The sequence below is a fragment of the Dendropsophus ebraccatus genome, chromosome 1, assembly GCF_027789765.1.
Source record: "Dendropsophus ebraccatus isolate aDenEbr1 chromosome 1, aDenEbr1.pat, whole genome shotgun sequence".
NCBI classification, from domain to species: Eukaryota; Metazoa; Chordata; class Amphibia; order Anura; family Hylidae; genus Dendropsophus; species Dendropsophus ebraccatus.
The window spans coordinates 119,972,809-119,987,743 of NC_091454.1; the positions used below are offsets into that span (position 1 = coordinate 119,972,809).

The following is a 14,935-nucleotide window of genomic DNA, read 5'->3' on the forward strand; positions in this document are numbered from 1 at the left end:
TATTTTTTATTTAGAGCGCTTACTGTGTTCTCAGGCTCAGTCACATGACCACTCTGCCTGTGTTTTCTTTACTTCCTGTGATGTCACGTTCCCTTTCTGTTTCCTGGTCCTATCAGTGAGGGAACAGTGATTCATCAGGTGGGTGGGGTTATGCATCCACATGGATTTAGCCCCACCCCTAACATCTAACTAACATATGAGCTCAGAAGAAACTGCAGCAGTAAGGGCAGCATGACAGACTACAATCTCTGTACAGCACTACAGCATTGGTTGGAGCTATAAACAGTAAAAAGAACTATAGGGGTGATTTATCAAAACTTGTGCAGAGGAACAGGGAAGCAGTCGCCCATAGCAACCAGTCAGATTCTAGGTTTCATTTTTCAAGGCCTTTTTAAAAATGTAAGAAGCAATGTGATTGGTTGCTATGGGCAACTGCTCCCCTGCTTCTCTGCACAGGCTTTGCTAAATCTTCCCCTATATTGTTACTATTGTAGTGTAAAGATAGGTGTTAGGGCATAGGTGTTAGGTGATACAGTGTTAGGGCAGAGCTGCTGCTGTGTGTAACATGGAGAGGAGAGAGGCTGCTTCCCCTCATTTCAGTCACCGTTCTATTTCTTGCTGAGGTAAACTTGTAACAGAATCCTGCCTCATTGAGACCCCGCCCACCTGTAGGATGGCTACTGTAGTGTATATGTAATCAGGACTACAACTCCTATCATGTACATGTGTGCTGGGGCTTTTAGTCCTACAACAGATAAAAGTGTGAAAAAACTAGTTGATTTGATAACATAAGTAATTGTCAGACACCATGCTGCTTAAAAGGCACTTCTACTAATACATACATTTCCTGCCTATAGGTAGAGGGGGTGGAGCTAGATTCAGAGAGGAGGGCATGGAGCTATGGGCTTGCAGAGTTGTGATGTCCCTTCTGACCCCTGTGACCTGAAAGTTCTTTATGTAAACAAACACAAATCCAAAAAGCAGCAGCAGTGGAGGAGGCCCAGGGCCACAGAGGGGAAAAAGGTTAGAGAAAACCACTAAGGTAAAGGGACAGATTACAAATTATTCACATTTCCAATAAGAAAAAAATTTTGGACAACCTCTTTAAGCATACTTTGTACCAGATGAGCAAGAGTTGAAGCATTCTTTTCAAACAGTCCTAGACATGTGGCTCATTATTAAATGATGTTGCTGTGACAAGATTTAGCATTAAAATGGCTTTATTTAAAAAAAAAGATTATTAACTGTATAATAAGCATTTACAGATTTGCCAAATGTTTTACCACTTTTAAGATCAATGCTTACTGTCAGTGATTAGGGCCATTATTGTTTACATACACAGGCTAAAAATCTGTATGGAGGACATGTTCATCGCACACCAAAGCTCAGGTACATTAGTAATGAAAACATTTAAATCATGTGAAATAAAAGCTCCAGAAAAAAATAAAAAACTTTTGAATACACAATTAATTAAATATGTGTCTGTGTAAGCATCACATTATAACATCAGATATCAGCCTGTGACTGTAAACACTCATAGTTTTTAAAGCAAATGTACCATCAATACATTCGCTTTAAGTTTTTCACACGGAAAGAACGATTGTGGCGTGGAGAAGCCGATGCCGCGGTCCTTTTTTTTGAACCGCGGCTCGTTTCCCCGCATACGGCACGTATGGGTGGGGGTTTCCTCCCACTAGGGGCGGGCTGGCCCACCTCCAGTGCTTCACCCCCAGCCGATGCCCGATGTAGTTCAAAAGAAGGACCAGCTGTGCCGTGCTGGCGCCGTTTTATACATGTGAAAAACTTGTGAATGTACTGCTGGTACATTTGCTTTAAGATGCTTACAGCCAGTGTATAGAAATACTAAGAAATTGACAGGGATATATATAGGTATTTTACAGGGCTCATTTGTGGGAAAAAGGTTGCTATGCAGCTAGCTCTACTATTGCACTGTTGTTCATGCTATTGCCAGGGTTTGTGTCTGCTTAGCTGCACAAGTGGCCCTGTAGGGCTCTGTTCACATCTTGTTTTTTTCTGCATCCTGTTTATTTAATTTTTATTTATTATTTTTGCATCTTGTTGCCATTGACTTCTTTTTTACAAAAAAAGAGTATCCATATCAATCTTCTTCTTGCATCCTGTTTTAATAATTAATGTGCACAACCAAAAAACAAAAAAAGTAGTACTTAGCAACAGAATGCAAAAAAAAGCAGTGTGAACCTAGCCTTATACTGGCCATGCTGTTCCAGATCATTTTAAGTACTGTATATTGTCTGCTGTATACCCTTTATCTTATATGCTGTCATCCCTTGTACAGTAAACGGTTACGCCTCCTGTACTGTGTTTGCTTTGGCCCCCTGCCCCCCCATGTACTGTGTTAAATGTGCCTAATAGAGATGAGCGAACCTCTAGCATGCTCAAGTTCATCCAAACCCGATCGTTCGGCATTTGATTAGCAGTGGCTGCTGAAGTTGGATTAAGCCCTAAGGCTATGTGGAAAACATGGATATAGTCATTGGCTGCATCCATGTTTTCCAGACAACCTTAGAGCTTTATCCAAGTTCAGCAGCCACCGCTAATCAAATGCCGAACGCTCGGGTTCGGATGGACTCGAGCATGCTCGATGTTCGCTCATCTCTAGTCCCTAACTTCTATATCTGATAAACCTGATCTTATATACAATGGGTTACATTGAATCTAACTGGTCATTGAATCTAACTGGTCATTCAGGTTAAAGTGAATGGTTCTGAAAAATGTAATGTAACTGAATGTCCATAAGGGTATTCTCTTGTAATAATCTATACTGATCTATACATTTTTACTAAGCATGTTTTTACCTATTTATTTTGTTAATTTTTTTTTTTTTGTAGCTCCAACTGAAGCGCCTTTACGTCCAAATTTAGGTAAGTATTAGTTAATATTAGAATGATGAGAGTAAGTAATCAGACAGCATTGCTGTTTTCACCTGTGAAATAACTTTGTCTAGGAATTATTATCAAACATTTCTTTTGCATACTATTTATTGATGACCTCACATCAATGCTTAACCCTTAGGCGACCAGAGTGGGGCCGCGCGGCGGCCGCGCTCTGAACCGCCGCGATCCCGGGTGCCGCGTGTAGCCCGGGTTCGCGGCTATTAGATCACACTGTGCCCGCTAATCAGGTAATCGGAGGCAGCTGTCAAAGATGACAGCTGCCTCCGATTACCAGCTGCAGATGATCGGTGGTGGTATAGTGGGGAGATCGCTTCTTCGGGACGTTGTCCCGGAGGAGCGATCTCTGTACCTGCTGCCGGCCGGGGACCGCTCCAAGATGGCGCCTTCCCCTACTCGGCACTCGTTTGTTTTCGGCTGCAGCAGCCGAAAGCAAACGAGTGCCGATCTCATGTATAGTTATACAGCAAAGATCTCAATGAGAGATCCGAGTGCATATACTAGAAGTCCCCCAGGGGGGCTTCTAGTATATATGTAAAAGTAAAAATAAAAGTGATGTTATAAGTAAAAAGCCCCCTCCCCTAATAAAAGTCAGAATCACCCCCCTTTTCCCATGTTATAAATAAAAATAAACAAATAAATAAATAAACATGTTTGCTATTGCCGCGTCCGTAATCGCCCGAACTATTAATTAATCACATTCCTGATCTCGCACGGTAAATGGCGTAGGCGCAAAAAAATCCCAAAGTGCAAAATTGCGCATTTTTGGTCGCATCAAACACAGAAAAATTGTAATAAAAAGCGATCAAAAAGTCGTATATGCGCAATCAAGGTACCGATAGAAAGTAAACATCATGGCGCAAAAAATGACACCTCATACAGCCTCATAGACCAAAGGATAAAAGCGCTATAAGCATGGGAATGGAGCGATTTTATGTGACATATATTTGTTAACAATGGTTTGATTTTTTTACAGGCCATCAGATACAATAAAAGTTATACATGTTATATATCGTTTTAATCGTAACGACTTGAGGAACATATATAACAAATCAGTTTTACACCAGGGCGAACGGCGTAAAAACACAAACCTCCCAAATAAAAGAAATGCGTTTTTTTTTTTCAATTTCACCACACTTTGAATTTTTTTCTGGTTTCGCAGTGTACTTTATGCAAAAATTCAGCCTGTAATTGCAAAGTACAATTAGTAACGCAAAAAATAAGGGCTCATGTGGGTTTCTAGGTGGAAAAATGCAAGTGCTATGGCACTTAAACACAAGAAGGAAAAAACGAAAATGCAAAAATTTTAATTGGCCGGGTCCTCAAAGGGTTAAAAGCTTTATATATGTTGATCTTAGATCTCATCAATCCTTAGGCTTTGTATATAATAATGACTCCTCTGTCAGTGCATTAACATTCTGAAAATTCACATTTAACAAAGAAATAAAAGGATAAAGTACAATGTTCTTTTAACAAAATACATAACAGACCAAATGCAGACTTGACCTATTTTATTTGACCTGTTTATTCTATAATTTTATTAAATAAAAACAAAACTCCAAAGATTTTTTGTTTTTGTTTTAGAGATCATGCACCACTTTGTAATTACCTTTTAACCCCTTCAGGTCCTTGTGATTAAAAGGCCATAGCGCTTGCATTTTTTCACCTACAGACCCACATGAGCCCTTATTTTTTTGCGACACAAATTGTACTTTGCAATTGCAAACTTAATTTTTCCATAAAATCTGCAGTGAAACCAGAAATAAAATCATCTTCAGGTGTTCCTGCTGAGGCACCTGCCCAATGCCCCCCCCTTCCCCTCAAGATGCAACATTAGTACATATGGGGCACTCACAAGCTGCTTAAAACCCTACACGCTCAACCCTAAAAATTCTTCTATATCATGCCTTGTTTTTTCCTCACTTCATCCTTTCTGAGCCTAGTAATTGAATGAGTGGCTGACTATCCACCCGATCCTGATGGGGTGTCTGTAACATAAACGACACATACTGTATATCCACTTGTTGTAAACTTCTATTTTCTACTCAAATCTGAAACTGAAGATTTCTAAGCCTGACATAGAGGTTTTTTTTTTAATCTGAACACCACCTACCTAACTACTTCTTAGCAATAGTGATGAGGCCCACCCTCAGTTGCTACCACTACTCTTAATAAATTTGTACCCAGTTCTTGTGGCTCTGCTCTTAGTCAACCCAAAGTTTTCTTCAATATTGCTAGACATTAAAATTGCCCACGTGTCCTCAGTTTGTTTGTTGTGTTGTAGCTCAGTTCGATTGAAGTGAATACAGCCAAATTGTAATAGCACACTTTTGTGGCACTGTTTTAGTCAGAAAGCAGGTATGTTTTTCTAATCATGGAAAACCCTTTAATGGCCTCTAGTATACAGAGCACACTAGAAACCTGCAGTTCAAGTACCAGTGTGATAGTATTAATGATCTTAGTATGTTAAAGGGAACCTGTCAGCCGGGATGCCGTGGCGGAGCCCGCCCAACACCCCGGTGGAGCCCGGCATAGGTGACCATCCCACGGAGTCCCGATGCTGGATCCGGTCCCTGGGCGGAGAAATCACGATCCGAAGCGGAGCGTGTGCCTTATGCAAAGCAGGAGAGATGAGTCCGATGTCCATAGAAAATAACTGGAGCAGTCATTTTCTATGGGCTTCAGACTCATCTCTCCTTCTTTGCATAAGGCGCGTGCTCTGTTTCAGGCCGTGATTTCTCCGCCCAGGGACCTTATCCAGCAGCGGAATGGTTACCTATGCCGTGCTCCACCGGGGTTTTGAGTGGGCTCCACCACGGCATCCAGGCAGACAGGTTCCCTTTAAATGACCCATTAGATCAATTTTTACTAATGATGACATTTTAACCAGTGATTTACTTTAAAAATAGATGTTGTTTAATTTATGATACAACAAATACATTTAAAGCACACTTTAATATTTCAGCTGAAATCCATGGCGAAAGTATTATTTTAAGAGATGACTTTGATTCCTACAAGCAGCAAGAATTGAACCCTAATATTTGGTAGGTGGATTTTCTATTGTTTATAAATATGTTTGACATTATTATGTTTTTATCATACACATGGCTGACTTTAATTAAAATATAAAATGATATATACTTTAGTGCTGAAATACAAAAAGATTAAAGAGGTTGTTCAGGAAAAATTCACTTTTCCCCTTGTGACCTCCTTCTTTTCCCCTATCCTGTGGATAGGGGAAAAGTGAATTTTTCCTGGACAATCTCTTTAACATCTCTGCAATATCCGGCATGCAAATACTAATGTGCTCAGTGAAGACATGGAGCAAGCTCAGAAGCTTACAGTTGCTGACATCAACCTGCTTTGGCTTTAGCTCCAGTCCTAGAAGTTTAAAGCTAATTTGTCACTAGGTTTTTGCTCAGGCTCGGCTCTGCCATGAGGCAGAGTGAGCCTTCCGCCTCAGGTGGCAGCTCTTCTGTTCCTGCAGGGGGTGGCACAATCTTCTCTGCCACTGTTATTTTAGTGAAGTTTAACTTCATTAAAATGACAGCAGTCCCGGCCCCCTAACAGTGCTGAGCGCCTGGCCGTCCGTACCGCGCTCCCCAGGAACTGCCGGGCTTCGTCTCTGTGATGTGTGACGTCACCCGGCAGTCTTCCTGAGGATTGGGTAAGAGCCTGCACAGCCGGCCACAGCGGCTCCACATGCTGTTCCCTCCTCTTCTTGCTGCCTGATTTGCACTGCAGGGGGCCGCCGGTCTGCATACTTTAATTACTGTATTAATATAATAACTAATAGTGCAGAGGCTGCCTGCTGCCACGCTGCTGAGGAGGGCCGCTGAGAGACACTGAGGGCAGCAGCCGCTCACAGTGTCAGAGCAGTGACTGCACACATGGCTGGACGCTGTCGGCCCAGAGGAGGAGGAGATCATCTTTTGTACAGCACTGGCGTGTGTCTAGTGTGGTGTGTGTGTGCTGTTGTGTGTGTCCTGGACAGCTGCCCTCCTGTTGTGGTGCTGTCTCTGCTGTGTACCTGTGTGTGGTGCTGGGTCTGCCTGTACTTTCTGTCACTGTATATGTACTGCTCTGTGTGTCCTTCACTGTATGTGTGCTGCTGTCTGTGTCTGTCACTGTGACTGTGTGCTGCTCTGTCTGTGTGTGGTGGCAAGCCGATTACCTGAGAAACAATCCCTCCCATCATCTTCCTCCTCCTGGACCTCCTCCATTGAGCCTGATGCTGGTGAGTTAACCCTTGCAGCACCTTATGTTATGTATTTAGTAACTTTATTAACCCCTGCAGTTTAATAAAGTCACTGTGCTATGTGCACCCCCTCCCCCACTTGAATACATTTTGGAGGGTGCTGCAGTGCAGGGGTCACTGTGGGGGTGTCACATGGCACAGTTAGTTCCTTATACCTTGCACTGCAGCACAGTTGCTTTATTAACCCCTGCCAGGCCTGCTCCTGCCATGAGGCAGACTGAGGCTTCAGCCTCAGGCGGCAGCTCCTGTGTTCCTGCAGGGGGTGGCACAATCTTCTCTGCCACTGTCATTTTAGTGAAGTTTAACTTCACTAAAATGACAGCAGTCCCGACCCCTATCAGTGCGGAGTGCCTGGCCGCCCCCTGCCGCCCTCCCCAGGAACTTCCTGAGGATTGGGTAGGAGCCTGCACAGCCGGCCACAGTGGCTCCACATGCTGATCCCTCCTCCTCCCCAGTACTAGTGAGTATAACAACGAGGGAAAGGGGGGAGGCTGGTGGCTGAGGGTCATGATTGTTTGTAAGGGGGAAGGGGGAGGGTCTGGAGGGGGGTCCCGACAATTGGGGGTGGGGGAGCAGGTCTCAGACCCAGGAGGGAGCCATGTGCCAGGTCTGTAGCTCTGGGATTACAACTGTGTGGTGCTCTGTGTGGATGTGTGAGCTACAGGCAGTGCAGTGTGCTTCTAGGAGAGTGTGCACACTGAAGAAAGCACATAATCCATCTTTGTGACAACAGACTGATAATAGCAGCAAACACAAGATTCGGCTCCTCCAGCAAGTTGTATCCTGTCAGTGTATGCTCCTCCTCCTCCTGCCTGTGCTGGACTCCAGCCCCTTCATTACTATAGTGTACAGACTGGGGCATAGTGCTGGAGGTGGTGGTATATACTGTATATGTACACTGGGGCATAGTGCTGGAGGTGGTGGTATATACTGTATATGTACAATGGGGCATAGTGCTGGAGGTGGTGGTATATAGCAGCACATGTGATATATACTGTATATGTACACTGGGGCATAGTGCTGGAGGTGGTGGTATATAGCAGCACATGTGATATATACTGTATATGTACTCTGGGGCGTAGTGCTGGAGGTGGTGGTATATAGCAGCACATGTGATATATACTGTATATGTACAGACTGGGGCATAGTGCTGGAGGTGGTAGTATATACTGTATATGTACACTGGGGCATAGTGCTGGAGGTGGTGGTATATACTGTATATGTACACTGGGGCATAGTGCTGGAGGTGGTAGTATATAGCAGCACATGTGATATATACTGTATATGTACACTGGGGCATAGTGCTGGAGGTGGTGGTATATAGCAGCACATGTGATATATACTGTATATGTACAGACTGGGGCATAGTGCTGGAGGTGGTGGTATATAGCAGCACATGTGATATATACTGTATATGTACACTGGGGCATAGTCCTGGAGGTGGTGGTATATAGCAGCACATGGGATATATACTGTATATGTACTCTGGGGCATAGTGCTGGAGGTGGTGGTATATAGCAGCACATGTGATATATACTGTATATGTACAGACTGGGGCATAGTGCTGGAGGTGGTAGTATATACTGTATATGTACACTGGGGCATAGTGCTGGAGGTGGTGGTATATACTGTATATGTACACTGGGGCATAGTGCTGGAGGTGGTAGTATATAGCAGCACATGTGATATATACTGTATATGTACACTGGGGCATAGTGCTGGAGGTGGTGGTATATAGCAGCACATGTGATATATACTGTATATGTACAGACTGGGGCATAGTGCTGGAGGTGGTGATATATAGCAGCACATGTGATATATACTGTATATGTGCACTGGGGCATAGTGCTGGAGGTGGTGGTATATAGCAGCACATGTGATATATACTGTATATGTACACTGGGGCATAGTGCTGGAGGTGGTGGTATATACTGTATATGTACAGACTGGGGCATAGTGCTGGAGGTGGTGGTATATAGCAGCACATGTGATATATACTGTATATGTACACTGGGGCATAGTGCTGGAGGTGGTGGTATATACTGTATATGTACACTGGGGCATAGTGCTGGAGGTGGTGGTATATAGCAGCACATGTGATATATACTGTATATGTACAGACTGGGGCATAGTGCTGGAGGTGGTGGTATATACTGTATATGTACACTGGGGCATAGTGCTGGAGGTGGTGGTATATAGCAGCACATGTGATATATACTGTATATGTACACTGGGGCATAGTGCTGGAGGTGGTGGTATATACTGTATATGTACACTGGGGCATAGTGCTGGAGGTGGTAGTATATAGCAGCACATGTGATATATACTGTATATGTACTCTGGGGCATAGTGCTGGAGGTGGTGGTATATACTGTATATGTACTCTGGGGCATAGTGCTGGAGGTGGTGGTATATACTGTATATGTACAATGGGGCATAGTGCTGGAGGTGGTGGTATATAGCAGCACATGTGATATATACTGTATATGTACACTGGGGCATAGTGCTGGAGGTGGTGGTATATACTGTATATGTACACTGGGGCATAGTGCTGGAGGTGGTAGTATATAGCAGCACATGTGATATATACTGTATATGTACTCTGGGGCATAGTGCTGGAGGTGGTGGTATATACTGTATATGTACACTGGGGCATAGTGCTGGAGGTGGTGGTATATAGCAGCACATGTGATATATACTGTATATGTACTCTGGGGCATAGTGCTGGAGGTGGTGGTATATAGCAGCACATGTGATATATACTGTATATGTACACTGGGGCATAGTGCTGGAGGTGGTGGTATATACTGTATATGTACACTGGGGCATAGTGCTGGAGGTGGTAGTATATAGCAGCACATGTGATATATACTGTATATGTACTCTGGGGCATAGTGCTGGAGGTGGTGGTATATACTGTATATGTACACTGGGGCATAGTGCTGGAGGTGGTGGTATATAGCAGCACATGTGATATATACTGTATATGTACTCTGGGGCATAGTGCTGGAGGTGGTGGTATATAGCAGCACATGTGATATATACTGTATATGTACTCTGGGGCATAGTGCTGGAGGTGGTAGTATATACTGTATATGTACACTGGGGCATAGTGCTGGAGGTGGTAGTATATAGCAGCACATGTGATATATACTGTATATGTACACTGGCATAGTGCTGGAGGTGGTGGTATATAGCAGCACATGTGATATATACTGTATATGTACAGACTGGGGCATAGTGCTGGAGGAGGTGGTATATAGCAGCACATGTGATATATACTGTATATGTACACTGGGGCATAGTGCTGGAGGTGGTGGTATATAGCAGCACATGTGATATATACTGTATATGTACTCTGGGGCATAGTGCTGGAGGTGGTCGTATATAGCAGCACATGTGATATATACTGTATATGTACACTGGGGCATAGTGCTGGAGGTGGTGGTATATACTGTATATGTACAGACTGGGGCATAGTGCTGGAGGTGGTAGTATATAGCAGCACATGTGATATATACTGTATATGTACTCTGGGGCATAGTGCTGGAGGTGGTGGTATATACTGTATATGTACACTGGGGCATAGTGCTGGAGGTGGTAGTATATAGCAGCACATGTGATATATACTGTATATGTACTCTGGGGCATAGTGCTGGAGGTGGTGGTATATAGCAGCACATGTGATATATACTGTATATGTACACTGGGGCATAGTGCTGGAGGTGGTGGTATATAGCAGCACATGTGATATATACTGTATATGTACTCTGGGGCATAGTGCTGGAGGTGGTGGTATATAGCAGCACATGTGATATATACTGTATATGTACAGACTGGGGCATAGTGTACATGTATATCCACTTGTGCTGCTATATATCACCTGAGAAGCTGAGGTGTGTATGATGAGGTCCTGCAGCAGCTGAGGTGTGTATGATGAGGTTCTGCAGCAGCTGAGGTGTGTATGATGAGGTTCTGCAGCAGCTGAGGTGTAGTATGAGGTCCTGCAGCAGATTGGGTGTAGTATGAGGTCCTGCAGCAGATTGGGTGTAGTATGATGTTCTGCAGCAGCTGAGGTGTATTATGATGTTCTGCCGCAGATGGGGTGTATGATGAGGTTCTGCAGACCATCATAATACACAATGTGAAAATAATTAATTTACCAATAGTACACAATTGATGAATTGATGGGGGGGGGGGGGGGGCGCCATTTATTTTTTTAGCATCAGGCAGCAGAAAAGCTAGAAACGGCCCTGACCCCTGCTATATCATATATGTACTGTATATATAACAGTCCTCCCTTATATAGTGTACACATTGTCTGCTGTTTCATATGTGTGCTTTATATAGAACAACTTTCCCCTATATAGTGTATACATTAACTGCTATATCATATATTTACTGTATATATAATACTCCATCCACTATACAGTGTATATATAGTCTGCTGTTTCATATATGTCCTGTATACTGTATATATAACAGTCCTTCTCTCCTTGTTAACCCCTCCAGCACCCTTATGTTATGTATTTTGTGGGGTGGGGAGTTTTAGGGATGCACATGGCACAGTGACTTTATTAACCCTGCAGTTTAATAAAGTCATTGTGCCATGTGCATCCCTAATCCCTAAATCCACCACTTGAATACATTAGGGTGCTGCAGTATGTATGTTATGATGTTCTGCAGCAGCTGAGGTGTATGATGGTGTTCTGCAGCAGCTGAGGTGTAGTGTGATGTTCTGCAGCAGCTGAGGTGTATGATGAAATTCTGCAGCAGCTGAGGTGTAGTGTGATGTTCTGCAGCAGCTGAGGTTTATGATGAGGTTCTGCAGCAGCTGAGGTGTATAATGAGGTTCTGCAGCAGCTGAGGTGTATGATGAGATTCTGCAGAACATCATAATACATAATGAGAAAATAAGTTTACTAATAGCTGAGGTATCGAGGTGAAAATACATGAGAATAGTTCCTACACAATTGATTCTAGTATCGGGGGAGGGGGGGGGGGCGCCATTTTAATTTTCCCCTCAGGCAGCAGAAAAGCTAGAATCAGCCCTGTTTATGCTGCCTTAAATGAGGGCAGCATAAACAAGTGACAGAAATGCTGAACAAAGTGATGTATCACTTAAGGTCCTATTCCACGGGCCGACAGTGAGGAGCAAACCAGAGCTCGCTGCTACCGCTATTACGCACATTGGCAGAGAGCGGGTGAGTGCGTGAGGGGCCACAGGGAGCTGCGGGGGGGCTGCCTAGGTGATCACTAGATCGACTGGGCAGCCCATAGAGGATAGTAGTGGTCTGCTGCCGCCGCTCCTGTTTAACGGGCGACAGCAGCAGCAGTCGTTTGTTTTTTTAACATGGTTGATAGAAAAACTACTGCAACGATCAGCCGACATGAACGATGCCGGCTGATCGTTGCCTTCTATTCCACAGGACGATTATCGTCCGTAACGGCCGATATCGGCCGAATTCGACCGATAATCGTTCCGTATAATAGGGTCTTAAGGGTTCATTATCTGACATTATCTGCCAAAGATTTAAAGCGAAAGCCAGAAATGGATTTGAAAAAAGGACAAACCTCAGGGTTAGTCTGTTACTGGCTTTGTCGTCAAATCTTTGGCAGATAATCTGTCAGATAATCTTTTCTGTGTAAAGGGACCCTTACATTAGTCTGTTAAATCATTCTCTTTATATGCAGGAGAATATGCTTTGTGCTACACCTCTACCTCCACCCTCCGGCTGCCGATTTACAGCTGTCTCCCCATAAACATAATGGGTTTTTATATTTGCTTTATATGTTTTTTACCATTGACCTAATTTGGATAGAAAATAACAGTACCCATTAATTCATGTAAATACAGCACCCAAGCTTCTTGAGAGCCTACAATTAGATATAGGCAGATAACTGCCAATTAGTGGCAGGAGGACAGAGGAAGCTGCTGCACATGAATATCCAGGACTACTTAGAACATGCACATAATGGAATGCACTAGTGCACAATGCTCGTTATTCAGAAGTATATCTCTCAATCAGCTGCACCGAACAATGTGAGTGATACTGTACATCATGATGTTCAGCTTCTCTGTCACTAGTTTATGCAGCCCTTAGATAGGGCAGCATAAACTTACTGACAGGGTCTCTTTAACCACCTAAAGGGCACAGTCATTGGCATCTGCAGCATCTCAATGATTTCATCCAGCCCTCAGATAATATGAGCAGTTGTCATGGCAGACACCCTTGGCTGACATTCCATGTATTGTACTTATGATCAGTGATTACAAAGTTTAGAAAAAAAAAATGCTTCATTTAAAAAAAAATGTAAACACAAAAAATAATAACATAATGTTTATTTTTAATCAAAATATAGGGGTCTCTTTATTATTTGTGCATTTTTTGCATTTGTGCACATTGTACGTGCTGTACAAAAAATCACAAACCCTTCTCAAAGTGTATTATTAGGCACACAGGCCTTGATGAATCTGCATATTTTTTTGTGTGCTTGCACAATTTTTTTTAACAGTTTCTTTGGCTTAAAAATTGGTGTTAACTGCTTAAAAATAGCACTAACTGCTTCAATATGGATAAAATTTTATGCCTTGCGCAAAAACACAAAATATGCCGAAACAATTGCCCTATAATGCTATCAAAAAATACCCAATGCAAGAATTTTTTTTGATCACCTGACATCCAAAAAAACCCTAATAGTACCAATTAAAGCTAGTTACCACACAAAAATGAGCTGTCATACAGCTCCATAGATGTTTTTTTTTAACTAGTAAAACTTGTACTTGTACTGACCCACAGAATAAAATTAACATGTCAGTTTTACCTTACACTGAACAGTATAAAAACAAAATTCCCAAAAATGTTGCTGAATTGTGGGTCTTTTTTCAGTATGACCTCACATGTTTCACATGACCTCATATGTTTCGTGTAAAATGTTGGGTACAGTTAAAAAGTATGGTTGGCACTGCAAAAAGAAGGCCACGAAGAGAAAAAATGTAAGAATAATATGTATGCAAGATTAGAAGAAGCACAGCTACTTCATTGCAAAAACAGAACCACTCTTGTCCTCAGGTTGTGTTTGGTATTGCAATTGGGCTACTGGAACAGAGCTGCAAAACCACACCCAGACTGAGGACAAATGAGGTGCGGTTTCTTAAGGAAAACGGCCATTTCTAAGCCTTGGTAACCTCTTTTAAAGAAAAACCTCCAGTTATTGATAAGCAATCTGTGACAATTAAATGTATCCACTTTTGGCTTTCTTTCCGTGTTCTGTGATATCACAACAGAGAGTATTGGCTAATTGCCACTGAAGCTGACTAGGGGCGACCCCAGTATGGAGGTTGGGGTGGTGCCTGAGCAAGAGCACCACTCCCCCACTATTAATTATACATATGCTAAAGAACATTATGGTTTTGGTACACTGCAATTCTATAAACTCTCTCATTTATAATTAAGTCCTTGAGGTGTAGTCTAGTAACTCTTTCCCTTCACTAGCCAATTACAGTACACAGCCTGTGTTTTCACCTCCTCAACACTAGTAGAGCATGACTGGGGCACAGGGTAGGAATATGTTCTAGGAAAGACTTCAGTGTTAAACCAGACCAATTGATATAAGGATGGTATTATATTTAAATGTTTTATTGGTATTTTGCCATTCATCCAACAATATAACAATATATTATGACAATTATTTGCAGATGTTATTTTGCAACCCTCCTTTTACTGTCTTCACTACTATATTC

At 42.8% G+C, this 14,935-nt stretch overlaps 1 protein-coding gene across 2 annotated transcripts in view; it reads left to right on the plus strand.

Moving 5' to 3' along the window:
- The window catches only part of RELN (reelin), a 524,687-nt gene that overhangs the window by 207,647 nt on the left and 302,105 nt on the right, over positions 1 to 14,935 (plus strand). For both annotated transcript variants that reach the window (XM_069977829.1, XM_069977836.1), the window contains exons 5-6: positions 2,871 to 2,903; positions 5,899 to 5,977. In XM_069977829.1, the coding sequence (XP_069833930.1) occupies positions 2,871 to 2,903; positions 5,899 to 5,977 (112 nt within the window). The remainder of the gene's footprint in view (positions 1 to 2,870; positions 2,904 to 5,898; positions 5,978 to 14,935) is intronic.